Source organism: Vombatus ursinus, unplaced genomic scaffold (genome assembly GCF_900497805.2).
Source record: "Vombatus ursinus unplaced genomic scaffold, bare-nosed wombat genome assembly UNPS02011166.1, whole genome shotgun sequence".
NCBI classification, from domain to species: domain Eukaryota; kingdom Metazoa; phylum Chordata; class Mammalia; order Diprotodontia; family Vombatidae; genus Vombatus; species Vombatus ursinus.
Window position 1 is genome coordinate 1 of NW_020950944.1, and position 14,660 is coordinate 14,660.

Consider the following 14,660-nt stretch of genomic DNA (forward strand, 5'->3'; position numbering starts at 1 on the left):
TAAGTATAGAAAGATTTCACATATATATATGTTTGTATGTATACACACACACACACACATATTTGTGTCTATTGGTAGCCATGTCTAAGGTGAGGGAGGTGGGAGGAAAGAATAAAAGGAAAAGTAAAAAAAAAAGTTATATGATAATTTTATGATGTATTTAAAAGGAATAGCAAGTTGTATCAATAGATTTGCAGTTTTGTGTGTAATCACCCCCCTATTCTACTATGTTATGGAAGGGCTTGTTGTATTTCTTAAGTTCAGAATAAAATAAATAAAATTTCAAGAAAAATGAATTGCAGGGACAGGAAGAGGAAAAGTACCCTGCTGGAATTCAATTGCAAGTAAAAAGCATAACAGAAGGAGTCCAAAGTTCTGAGTTTGAGGCCCAAATCTAACCCTCTACTTTGTAACCATGACAAGCAGTTAATTTATTTGAGCCTCAGTTTCCTTATCTGTAAAATTGTAGTAATATTTTTAAAACCTACTTTGCCTGCCCGTTAGAAGGAAAGCTCTCTGCAAACTTCAAAATGCATTTGAAATATGAGCTATCACCATTTCATTTATTGAACATTCACTATGTTCCTAGCCCTGTGACAATGATTATAGGCTTCGAAAAGAAGCAGAATACATGGACTCTACTCACAAGGGACCTACATTTCAGAAAGGAAAAATGGCCACATCCACATGAAACCATTTGTGAGCAAGATCATGTTACGTAACAGCATTCAAATTTAATAACGCTGATTCAGTACCAGGGTGCAAAACAAAAGTCGGTGTGGTGCCATAGAGAGCCAGCCTCAGGGTCAAGAAAAAAACTTGGGCTCAACTTCGGCCTTTTATACATGGAAGGATTCTTAATTTGAGGTCTGTGAACAAGCTTTATGGGGTCCATGAACTTGGATAAGAAAAAAAAATACATCTCTATTTCAGTTTAATTGGTTTCCTTTGTAGAACTCTGTATTTTATTTTATGCATTAAAAAAAAAAATTCTGAGAAGGGGTCCATGAGCTTTGCAAGACTGCCCAAAAGCTCCATTACAAAAGGTTAATGTGTATGTGGTGTGTGTATATATGCATGTGTGTGTGTATATTCAGTTGTTTTTCAGTATTGTCCGATTATTTGTGATCCCATTTGGGGTTTTCTTGGCAAAGATAGGTTTTCCATTTCCTTCTCCAGCTTGTTTTACAGATGAGGAAATTGAGGCAAACAGGATTAAGTGACTTGGCTAGGATCACACAGCCAGTAAGTATCTGAGACCAGATTTGAACTCACGAAGATGAGTCTTCCTGACTCCAGGCCAGCCGCTGTATCCACTGCTAACACATACTGGCTATATGACTCTGGGCAAACCATTTAATCTCTTAGTGCCATGGGTATCCTTTCTAAGACTGTGAATTGCAGAGCAGTTGCTGACCTGCATTACCAGATTCCTCTACCCCCACCCTCCCTAATCCTGCCATGTGCAAAGGTGATCTGCTAGTTATTTGGAATTTAATTAAAAATTGAACACTATTTTAAAGGAACTTATAGTCTAATTATACATAGACATGATAAAAGTGCTAAATAACATAATTTCAACAATTAGGGGGTAGTACTATACAACAGGGTTCCAGTTGTGTGGCCAAGACCATATGAGGAAATGGGATTAGTGAAGGGAGAGAATACTGTGGGCTACTGTGGTCAGGAATGACTTCATATGCGTTGGCACATTTGGTTAAACGTGTTCATTCCATGCTGATTAAGCACATTCTCTTGCCCTCCCCTCTCTCTCTTTCTGTTTCTGCAGAAGATAGATGAAGAGAATGAGGCAAACTTGCTAGCCGTCCTCACAGAAACATTGGACAGTCTCCCTGTGGATGAGGATGGATTGCCCTCATTTGATGCACTGACAGATGGAGATGTGACCAACGACAATGATACTAGCCCTTCGCCTATGCCTGACGGCACCCCTCCAGCCCAGGAGGCAGAAGAGCCGTCTCTAGTAAGAACCCTTCCTACTGTTTAACAGGAATTGGAGTTGCCTTTGGCTACCCGCCACATGGGTATGATGTAACAACAACAAGGTTTGGATTCTTAATTTAGACTGAAACAACAGCAAAGACCAAAAACCTGAGAGCATACAGAGTATGAAATATTAAGAATTTCTCTCTTTCCTGAAGTTCTTGTGTTTTTAAAATGTGTAAACCAAAAAAAATGACCAAAAAACCCCAAAACCTGGATTGTCAGTATGATAGGAACAATCTATAATATTTTGGATAATAGGTGGTGAATTTCATTCATTAATCTATTTAGAAATGAATTACTATTTTCCTGTTCCTAGCATGGAGCTTTACAAATAGCATTAACTCAGCAGAGTTACTGCTGTTTGCAAAGCTCTATGTTAGGGACTGAATATGATACAAAGGCAAATAATATGTAGTTTCAGCCCCCAAGGCATTTGTAGTCTAGCAGGGGAGATAAGTCATGTGCACAAGTAACTATAATAAAAATAAATAAAACAATGAATACCTAAGAGAGATATTGGCAAGATGAGAATTCACTGAGCTCATACTATGTGGAAGGTATTGTGGCAATACAAAAACAAGAGTTCCTGTCCTTAGGAAACTTACATTCTACTAAGGAGCTGAGGGACTGAATTTGTACACAAATAATATTCTATAAAAAAAGAGAGAGAACACTAATACCTGGGATTCGCAAAGAAAGTGTCCCAGAGTCAGTGATATGAGAGTTGAACCTTGAAGGAATAAAAGGATTCTGAAAGGGAAAGATGAGAATGGGATGCTTTCCAGATATGATAGATAGGTGAAGAAATATAAAAGATTTCAGGAACTGGCTAGTATTCCAATTTGGCTGAAATATAGAGTTTATGAAGAAGAGTTGTATGAAATATGGCTGGCAAAATTGTTTGGAACCAAATTGTGGAGTACCTTAAATGCCATGCTAAGGAGTTTTATATTTTATCCTATAAGCAAAGGAAAGATTTTTGAGCAAGAAAGGGACACGGTTAGGTTTGTGCCTTAGAAAGATTATTTTGGTAGTTGTGTAGAGGATTGATTAGAGAGGGAAAAAGCTGGAAGCAAGGAGTTCAATTAGAAGGCTATTACAGTAGGCCAAGCCAGAGGCAATGAGGACCTGAATTAAAGTGGTGACTATGTGAGTGGAAGAAGAGAACAGATGCAAGATATTTTGAGGAACATCAAATCAAGACTTGACAACCGAATGGACATGGTGGGTGAGAGAAAGAGGTGAAGATGACCCTAAGACGCAGGGAGAACCATGAACAGAAATACAAAGGTTGGGAGGGAAGATAATGAATTCTGTTTTGGTCATGTTGAATCTGAGATCTCTTTTTGTGGACAAATCTGTGTGCTGCTTGCATCTGATTCAGGAATGACAAATATTTTCCTGTTTTAAAATATAACTTTTATTTTTGTGATGTTATCTGGTCCTCACCTCATGACCTTAAAGAATCTTAAAATTAGAGCTGACAGGGACCTTCAAAGTCTGGTCCTGTTCCTCATTTTACAGATTAGAAAATTGAGGTCCCTAGAGGTTAAAGGACCTAGAGCAGGCCTCATAGATAGCTAATAGCAAGTCCATGATTTAAACACATGTTCTTACTATGAATCCAGCACTCTCTGCACTGCCCCCATCATCCTGCTCTCCCTAAAAATTTTTGTGATGCTTCTGTTTCACAAGTCTGATCACTCTCATTCCTTGTTCCTGTACCAACTTTGCAATATATTTCTCAGTATCCTCACCCATTCCACCCTTACATGGAAGTCAGAGTAGCAACTTAGATTTGAATTTAATTTGAGGATTCTTATCAAATTCTTCAGAGAACTTAACTGTCTCTTCATCCTCTACAACCAATGTTGATGCATTTCCTGAATCATTTTTCAAATGCTTATCATGAGTGTTACAATATGAGATAACTAAATATTCCGTGAAATAATGACTCTTATTACCAGTGGATGTACAATAAAACTATCTCTACCAACTCTTTTCCATCCTCTTCAAAGGGTATCTTTCAACCCAGTCAGCCATGTAGATACAACTCCTTCTAATTTTTCTAATTTTTAAAGAGCTTAGTAAGAGATTCAGCTAAGAAAGATTATTCTGAGGGCATTTAAGGAAAAAAAATGTAAGGAGGAAAACAAAGAGAAGAAAACTGGAGAAGATCTTCAAGGATCTTGTAACAGTATGATTTCAATATCAAGAACAGAAGAGTTACTACACTTGGACTCTAGCATCAGGGTAATGGATTTATTTATAGAGTAAGTAGAAATTACACTAAAGAGAAAAAACATGGAGAAGATAGCCAAAGTGCAACAAATGTCTATGGTAGAGATAGATGCTTAAGGTGATACAATTGTGAGATCATTGAGGGAGCAATAACAAGATATCTAAGGAAGGGGAAGATTTCAAAGGCGAGAAGGAAAATATGAATATTTACTTGCAAAGAAATGCTTGTTTTTTTAAAAAAAGTTTTACAAGGGATTACAATCCATAATTAGTTATTAATACTGAAAAAGTCAGCTGAGAAAACCTCAGCAATCTACCTATCTGGCTACTTTCCCATTTTTACAAAATCTTTATGAGACCTATCTATTAATCAGCTAACAAGCATTTACTGCACACCTACTATATGCCAGACTCTCTGCTGTGTGTCCAAGATAAAATACAAAGACAAAAATGAAATAGTCCCTGGGACAGATGGTACAAATAACTCAATATTAAAAAATAGGAGAAAGATTGGTTGAATTACCTTCAGAAAATGATCAAGCTCTTATAACATCGCTGAGAGAAAGCCCAGCTTTCTTTTTTTTCTTTCTTTCTTTTTTTTTTTTTGGTGAGGCAATCAGGGTTAAGTGACTTGCCCAAGGTCACACAGCTAGTAAGTGTTAGGTGTCTGAGGCTGGATTTGAACTCAGGTCCTCTTGACTCCAAGGCCAGAGCTCTATTGACTGAGCCACCTAGCTGCCCCGGAGCCCAGCTTTCTTAATGCTAGACTTCTATCTATGGTGTTACATGGATGTGAAACATAAAACATAGCAGTCTCTGAAGAACTGAAAATAATCTCAGAGAGAATAGTGGAGAAACCCACGGTAGCTGTATGCAGCTGCAACACATAATCGATGAGGAACTTTGAGAAGAGTAAGAGCTGTAATCAGAGAAATGTAAGATGGGGGAAAAAATGGGGTAGTCACAAGGACAAGGAATGATAGATGGACAGCCAGGGTACTCTGCTTGTCTTCTCTCATTGTCACGAGAAAGCAGGGAAGGGAAGACAAGAGACCCACGGAATTGGCAGTCATGGATGGGTTGAGATCTGTATCATTGAGGAGAATATTCAGACTGATTAAATCGGAGATCCATTTGAGCCTTTTGAATCAGAACCTAAGATGCCTACAAGACATCCAGAAGGTGATATCTAGCAGGCATTTGATAGTTTGACTGGATTATAGGAGAGAGAGTAGTACTGGATATATGGATTTGAGAGTCATCTACATGGACATGGTACCTGAAAACATACTGATAAATTCTCCAACAACAAGATTGCAAAAAAATGAAGGGGGCTAGGGATTAAGGAGTGGTCAGATAAATAGGAGGAGGAAAAGGAGTTTCATGATAGGTGAGGAAAGAGTGAGTATCCCAGAGGAAGGGGTGTTCATCAGTGTCAAAAGCTGCCCAGAGAAAAAGGAGAATAAAGACTGAGAAAAGGCTAATGATGCTCACCATTAAGATTTCTTTAAGAAACATTAAGAAGGAGTTTTTGTTGAGTTATAGGGTTAGAAACCATATTGCAAGAATTTTGAGGAGTGGGCAGTGAGGAAGTGGAGCCAGCATAGTTTCTGGAGAAAAAAAGGGTGATTTTTATGGAGGAATTGGCATTTGCCTGGTCCTTGAGGCAGAATAAAATTTCAGCAGATTTAGGTAGAGTAGAGAAAGATGCACTAAATGATGCCTGGCATTTCTGTGATGTTTTATTGGTATACGTGACTTCCTTTCTCATCAACCATAGCCATGTTTCATTTCTTTGTCTCAGGTTTCCTATTTGTTTCATTTGTAACACAAGGGCATACTGTGTATGGTTATCTGGTGTTGTGGCCCTACAGATTGTTCATATCCTATCTATACATTTTTAAAACACCCCAGAATTTTAGGAAGCAGACTTTGGAGATTTCTAGTCTAGCGACGGAAATGATGACATAGGATGTGCTTCAGTTCTGAGATTTTCTTAGGTACATAGGTGTACATTCACCTTAACACATGGTGTCTTAGCAAGGGGCACTTCATTTTCATGTTAGATGCTCTACTCCATCCTTTCACGAGGACTTGTATGCTCAGCAATAGCTAAGTAATAAAGGTGGCTGACTTTGTTGTCTTGGGAAGGGAGGCACAATGGCCTGGTGGAGAGTCCTGGGTTTGGAGTCACAGGACCTAGGTCAAAATCCTACCCTTGTCACTTACTACCTGTGTAACTGTGGCCAGTTCACCTAATCTCTCTGTTCCTCAGTTTCCTCATATGTAAAATGCACAGGTTGGTTTAGATGTCTCCTGTCATACTTCTCGCTCTAAATCTTTGATCTCATGATGCTTTACTGTTCTTCTTTCTTTTTATAAGCAGATTTCCTATCCTACTCCCTCTTCCAAAGTATCTTATGGCACTCTAAGTTTTAATAGTACTAGTAGATGCTGTTCAAAATAATATATTCCTTCATTCAGCAACAAGCACTTCAGTTGGATAATTTGATTTTTCCCCTTTTTGTCTTGAAAGCTTTTCTTATTCAAATGAACTATGAGCTAGTGGTAGTGGGTGGGGAATTCTCTTGGGGGGGAGAAACTATTTTTGCCTTACCTTACAGGGAAAAGAAAACAAAAACAAAGGAATCTTCACCAGTCACCTACCCACTCCCTTGCACCACCTAGAATGTCAGAAAAGGAAGCCCCTCCATTAATCTTTAATATAATTTCAAACCCTTTTACTTAAAGGTTATTTTTTAAATTTCTTTTGAGCTGTGCTCTATTTGTTCAGATTGATGTAGCTAATTTTAAGTAAATATGTAAAAAATTCTAATAAAGTATTCTAATCCTTAAAGATGCATAACTTTTCTTTCTTTTCCCTTTCCTTGATATGTTTATAGCTTAAGAAGCTCTTACTGGCTCCAGCCAACACTCAGCTAAGTTATAATGAATGCAGTGGTCTCAGTACTCAGAACCATGCAAATACTAATCATAGGATCAGAACAAACCCTGCGGTTGTTAAGGTACAAACTTAATCTTTGTAATAAGGGGGGAAAAAGTAACAAAGAGGTTTATGCTTTCAGTGTGGAGTAAGCAACAGATCTATATGTATTAATCTGGCTAGCATCTTGCAAAGATTTCAAAAATGTAGAACATGAAATGGGATGGGTTCCAGAAAAATCACTTAAGCTACTTTAAGCTATGAATAGTTTAATTTTGCTTCAGTTTGGGGGTGGGGTAATGGGGAAGTCCTATTGTCTGTTACTCAATCTGTATTATTAGCCCATGGACTTCTGTAGTGCCCAATAAAATTTTTCTGATTGGCTGGTCTTGTTTATGAGCAACTCTAAGATATAGGATTATCATTTGACCAGCTGTCTAACTTAGAAAGATAATTCTAGAATCTCAGCAGAAGATCTCTATCAGCTATTAATTGGATGGAGAGCTGGCAATGACATAATTCTGTTAGTGGGCTGTATTAAACAATGTTTGTCTTGCCATTCACTGTAACTGAAAACGGAGCATTTAGGGGTACTTAAGAGAGTTGTGAATACTGGGCCCAAGCAATCAACAGCAAATTAAGGTTTAAACCAGCCTCTCTCTTTTTGGGTTCACAGTAAAGGCGCTGTAGGGTCTTTTTAGTTACATGTTGCTGAGTAGGAACATTGAAATGTAGGAGAAATGAAATAAAACGCTGCATAAATGTCATTTAGGAATTTTAAATGTAATTTTCTTTCCTTGTTCTGCAAACAATTATTCACAGCTCATAGATCTAGTACACTTAGACTGAACACTTCATTGAAAATCTCATCTCTTCAGAAAACCTATATCCATTCTGATAAGGTTCAGTTCACTAATTTTACTTTTTTTTGTGCCTTGTTTTTAAGACCGAGAATTCATGGAGCAATAAAGCGAAGAGCATTTGTCAACAGCAAAAGCCACAAAGGCGTCCCTGCTCAGAGCTCCTCAAGTATCTGACTACAAATGATGACCCTCCCCAGACCAAACCAACAGAGAGCAGGAACAGCAACAAAGACAAATGCCCTTCCAAAAAGAAGCCCCATCTCCAGTCTCAGCCGCATCATTTGCAAGGTAGGCTTGGGACTTGAAGACAGGATGTTGGCTGAGATGTCAGTGATGAGGCACTAGAGCTCAGTGACTCTGAGAAAGATTGGTGCTTCTGTTGCTTGCGTTATTATCTGTGTACAGAAAAGTCAGAAGCTCTTCGCTGCCGAAGGAAGGACCAGGAATAGAGGACAACTCTTCCTTGGAAATTATTTTAACATAATGTTTTTAAGCCAATATGCGGGCTAAATCACACCTCACAAAAGGAATCTGAAGTGTCCACTGGAGTGCTGGGATTAGGGGTGAGGGGAGAAATAGTGACTAAGAATTACAACATCAGATGAGATTTATATGAATGTTACTAAGATAGCTGAAGCCCTAGCAGGCTGGTCCACCCAGCTCCTTAGTGAGATTTTTTTTAATTGGGGGGGAGGGGGTTGTTTCCTCTGCCAGTGTAAAAATGAAGGAACGCATGATGAATTTGCCATGTATCCCTTGAAAAACACAAAGCAGTATCTTTGTAGTTCCTCTCCTGAACTTAAATGCTTAATTTCCATTGCCTGTTGCATCGTGTATGTTTTTACCCTTGATAAAATACAAATCCTTGAATTTAAGGACTATTTCATTTTGCATTCTTTGTGTTCTTCACACTTAGCACAATGGCTGGCACATAGTAGGTGCTTAGTAAATGCTTGTTGCTTGTTTGCTTGATGCTGGTTGGGATAGTAACTTTAGAAATAAGGTTTTCAAGTCTTCATTTCTTCCCTCATTCTTTCTAAAATGCTGATCATTGAGACTAAACTGAACATTTGATATCAGTTGACTTTTCTTGTCTAGCCCTAGGCTGGAAGAGTTAGCAGTTCAAGTCAGTCCTGGAAGATTTTTTTGAGTCTCTGCCAATAGATTTGACTTAGATCCAAGGGCCCTGGGTTTCGGTTCTGACTCTGACACTTACTAACCACTCTAGTCATGGGCAAATCATTTAACTTGTCTGAGTCTCAGTTTCCTAATCAGTAAGATGGAGGTAAAACACTTGTACTACCTACCTCACAGGGTTGTTGTGAGGAAAATATTTTATAAAACTTAGAGTATTATAGAAACGCAAGTTATTGTTATCTTGAGTAATTTTCAAATTTTCCTTTATTGCCCCATAGTATAGGTTTGTAGTCCCAAGAGAGCTTGTTTGAAGTTACTGTTTACTTTAAAATATGCCTGTTTCCACTTTGAGTCTACCTGTAGAACTTGTTACAGTACAGTGGAAATGGGTGTATTCTGAAGTGGCAGGTGTAAAGATACCCTGTTTTTCTTTTGTTTCCTATAACTTCCCCTTCCAGCTACAGGTTCCCAACCCCTGATCCCTGTTTTGAACCATGATAATTACATACAGGTATGTTAATTGTTTGGGGGTGGTGATGGTGGTGGTTGTTTTTTTTGTTTTGTTTTGTTTTGTTTTTTCTTTTCTTTTTAAGTAAACATCTTCATTCCCAGGTTACCAAATTGCTATTCCTTTCCCTTTCCTTCCCTTATATAAGCATAGTATCTTGTGAGAACATCTTCTAATACTCTAAGTAACTTCTCCCTTTGGCTTTCCATGATACCTAGCTCTTAGTCACCCTCTAGCCCTCCCTTCCTATCTAGACCCTGAAATAAAGTTAATGTTCTGGACTCCTCTGTTTCCCAATGACCCACTTTCATGCAAACTTGAAGGTTTGCCTGTTTTCGAGCAGATGAAGCAAGTCAATCAGGGCAGAAGTCATCAGGTGAAGTCTGGAATGGGCAAAGTGAAGGGTCACGAGGCATGATTTCTCATGGGCCATCCCCAGGTCTCTGTTCCAGTGTTTGCAAGAAAGCAAACCTGGATTTTAAGGAAGATGCTTTCTTGGCTGTTAATCAGAATCTGAATAGTTTCTTTCCCCTCCTCTTTAGAGCATAGTTGGAACTTTATAAAGTGCTAAGTTTACTAAATATAATATAAAGGTCTATTTTAGAAGAGAAAATGTTTCCTGCCATTGATGTCATTAGCTTTTGCATGTTTGTTTCTCTCCCTGTGAATATACTGTGAATATTCAAATAAGGCTTATCCCAAAGCAGTAGTAACCGGCTTGTGATGTGCTGGGAAGGGTTCTAGGCTTGGATTCAGAGCATCTGAGTCTGTCAGCTCGATTGCTTACAGGTGCAGGTGTGACTTGGGGCTAGTTAGCAAATCTCTCCCATCCTCAGTTTCCTTATCTATATTGTACAATACAAGGTCTGGACTAAAGGACCTTTGAAGTCCATTCCAACCCTAAATCTTAGCATCTGAGGAAAAGGCATTCCTTTCCAAGTGAATGTTGTTGATGCCTGTTAGCCAGTAAGGAATTGCCTAACCCTCAGGACTTTTTTTTTTATCAAGCATGATAACAAGCACAAAAGAGTGGGGAAAATACTGAATAAGCCATTACCTTTTTGAAGGCTACAGTATTTTATGTATGATTCTCATACTTACTGTTTTATAAAAACCATGAGATTAAGATTGCCTTTGAGGTGCATGTGGCTTTTGGTTTTTACCTTAGCTTTTAGCTTTATGCAGCTGAGACTGGGTTCTTAGCTCAATTGCAGGCCAATAGTCACCCAGCAGTTACTTCTATGAGGACTAAGATCGTTTATAGATGAGATGCTTGATAGAGGAGGGGGCTTAACATAGGCAGCATTCTAACTTTTTTCTATTTACTATTAGAATTTGATCTTGTTAAATGTAATTGCCCTCTCCTTTCTTGCATTTGGAATTTTTGACCACTATAGAACTCCCTGAGAAACGTAGTGAATGGTGGAGTAGTGTCAGAGACGGGAAAATTTGGGTTCAGATTTTGCCTCTGACCACTGTTGGGGTAAATATAAGTGAATGGTCTAACCTTTTAGTGTACTAATCAGATCTTGAAGACAATAAATTTTTTTTAAAAAAAAGGTGCCAGTCTACATCTATGGAAGAAAGAGTGTCTTATACTAAAGAAATCACAGGTTTGGAACAAAAATGTAAGTGAAATGAAATAAGGCACCTACCTTTTATGTTAGCATTTCAGCCATCATAAGCTAGTAGGTATATTATTTTGTAATATAGCAAAAAGAAGTTCATACTCAGTTTTGTTTTAGAAAAAAAAATTTTCTTCCTCGTGATGTTTTTGAAGTTTACTACCCTCAGAAAGGCCCACTTATAAATGTATTAAATAATTTTAAGGGATTTGTTATATTGAATATACTCAAACTAAAAATAAAGCCAGCTCATTAATCTATATTTGAAAACCCCAATAAATCAAAGTAACTAATATATAGAAGGAATTGTGAGGAATGGTATTTCTTCCTGCACACTCGATAGATGATGATATAACATTTGCTAATTTTAAAACGTAAATCTAATCTCATGACTTGGGATGTATAAATAAAATTTATCTTTGTAAAATACTTTGTTTCAGATTTTAATTTGGACACAGTAAAACAGTTTCTATCTATCTTAGCAACTACATTTGATGGATTGAATTAAATAAATTATTTGTTGATTATTGTCTGTGCGTTTAGACAAGCAAGTAAAGGGGCTAAATTTCCACTTTCCTCTAAGGCAAATTCACCCATACATACTTTTTTGATCAATCTGTTTCTTTTTCCTTCCCCTCTGTTCATGGTACACGGCTGCCAAAGGAAAAGCAATTGTCAGATATGTTTGGGTGAGAAGAGTTATCTTTTATCTTTCTAATTTAGGAAGAATGCCTGTAAGAGATAGATTTGGAAATGAGCATTGAAAGAGGGGGAGAGACTTTGCATTGGAACTGTTATGGGTGTCACCAGACAAAATTGCAATATTTTGGTTTAGTTTTCCCTCATGCTACAGTATTGGAGGGTTCTAAGGACCTCTATAAGCCACCTTTGCTTATACCCATCATTTTCCAGCATCCATAATCCAGCAAACAATTTCCTGTAACGTGAATCATTCTGAACTGAGTTTTGGCCTCATAGAAGCAACCTATTCTCAGAGCTAGATGTAAAATTCTACATTGTTGAAGTAACATCAGTTGAATATTCATAACGTTCTGTTGCCTTGTAGTTACTCTGCTGTTCTCATTTCTAGACAAACCAAATCCTACATTCTCAATTAAATGAGAAAAATGCAATTTCCTGTGGTATTGTGTGAAATTTCCCTCCTTTAACATGGATCGCGTGTCTTGGGGAAAGTTTTAGTTTTCTGTGTTTTCAAATGACTATAAACATAGTGCCCCCATTAAACAGTTGCTCTTGGACTTTGATCAACTATTCTTCCTGAATGACTTCGCTTAGTCCTTGGGTTTCCAGGCATATTTCAAATTCTGCTATTGGAAGACACAATGTAGAAAAAAAAATCTTCATCATTTTCAATATTTCATAATCAATTTCTTTTTTTTCTCCTTTAGCCAAACCAACAAGTTTATCACTTCCTTTGACACCCGAGTCACCAAAGTAAGTATTAAGAAGGGTAAACATTATAAAAAGGGGGAGGGAGTATTGATACATTTGGCTACAGCAACTCCATTTCAGCTTGTTTTTATAAATGTGCCCTATCTTCCAGTGATCCCAAGGGTTCCCCATTTGAGAACAAGACTATTGAAAGAACCTTAAGTGTGGAACTCTCTGGAACTGCAGGTAAGACAGGTGTTTTAAGATTTTTTTTTAATGCGGTTGTTTGTGTGAATTTTATAGCAAAATGTTGCAATGATCTCCAAGTGGCTAAGAGAGCTGAGCATAGGTGGTAGAAGAAAAAAATGAAACCAAAAGGAAAACTGAACATCTATATATACTGGGTGTCCTAAAAGTCTTAGTACAATCTTAAGGTATTGATGTATTAAAGCTTAAAACTGCACTAAGACTTTTTGGGACACCTAATATTTGTATATGTATGTTTTAAAGAAAGAAAATGTTCATTTGTAGCACTTAGCCACCCAGGTACTGCAGTCACGTCACAGAATATCAACAAGCTAGGAACATCTTAACAAAGTAGAGAAACTAATAGGTTTCCATCCACTGAGAACAAAAAGGATCTTTGTATATTGGAAGAAGAGTAAGTACCTCAAACATTTTGGACTCCTGGCCTTCCCTAGTCAGTTTTAATTTGGTATTCTAAGCCTCATAATGCCTCCATACCAAATATGGTATCTGCTGACTTCCCAGCGGCTCACAAGGTTTGATTGTACACCAGTGTCTTTTGGGGTTTGGTGTTTGAACTCCACCTGAAAGTGACTCCCAGCCTGTCTGAACAAGAGCAACCCTGACTCTGGTTATTACTGATAAGAGTAGAAGAAAAGCAAAGTGACGAAGGGACTTTCAGCCAGAACTGTGATGCCTGCATGCACCATGGTCATTGTTCCTAGGTCTAATTTCACAGTTCAGGTTTGCTAAATTACCTTCCAGGGAAAGGACCATTGCATGCTTTGGTCAAGAGCATGAGAAATTAATCTTATATGGCATGTCCATTGAGATTTATATAGGTATAAATGTTTTGTATACATATATAAATTCCCTAGGTATGTGTATAATGTGTGTGTATATGAACACATATTAATTATATATACAACACATTAGTATTGTATGTATTTATAAAATTTATCTACATATAAATTACACACCTATTTGTCAATTCTAGTCATTTTATTGGAAGAAGAACATCTGGTATCCTAAAATAGCTTCATAGTTTTAATTATACTCTATTGGAAGACAGAGCATTTCTCTGTAACTTATTGTCCAGCAAACGCTGTTTTATATTGTGTAGTTATAAGTTTACTGTCATACACTCTATGGGAGAGGAATTAGCAATTCTGAAAAGCAATTTCATAGTTATCTAGACACATTTAAAGCATCTATAACAATATTTATTTATGTCAGCAATCCAGTATTCATATTATTACTGAGGTATGTTTTCTTTTGGACATTGCTGAAAATCTTTTAGTTAAAATAGGAACCAATCACCAAATATTCACTGATTCATAAGTATTCTTCTTTGTAAAGCAAATGTGCTAAGTGCTATGAGGATGCAGAGAAGCACAAAATCTTTATCTCTGTTCTCATGGAGCTCGCAGTCTAATTGGAAAGGTATATACAAACATATGAAAAAGTAAATAACAATAAAAAATGGCTATAATTCAAATTCACTTGCCCCAAAGGGAATAACCTTTTCTCCTAAATCACCTTCACTCCTCCTCTAGACTTCCCTGTTTCTGTTGAGGGCACTGTTAATCCTTTCAGTCAAGCCAGTTAACAACTTCAGTTTTAGCCTTCATTCTTTCCTCTCCTTTCCCCTTCCACATTCCTTTTATCCGTCCTTTCTTTCTCTTCCATGATCATAA

The 14,660-nt window shown here is 37.4% G+C and overlaps 1 protein-coding gene across 1 annotated transcript; it reads left to right on the top strand.

Moving 5' to 3' along the window:
- Positions 1-1,789: 1,789 nt before the first annotated feature.
- LOC114038468 (peroxisome proliferator-activated receptor gamma coactivator 1-alpha-like) lies at positions 1,790-12,963 on the top strand (the record flags this gene model as incomplete). The annotated part of the gene is made up of 5 exons (XM_027855725.1): positions 1,790-1,984; positions 7,152-7,274; positions 8,139-8,343; positions 12,735-12,780; positions 12,890-12,963. Coding segments are annotated over 5 exons (643 nt in total), but the record flags the coding sequence as incomplete, so codon positions are not given.
- Positions 12,964-14,660: the final 1,697 nt, after the last annotated feature.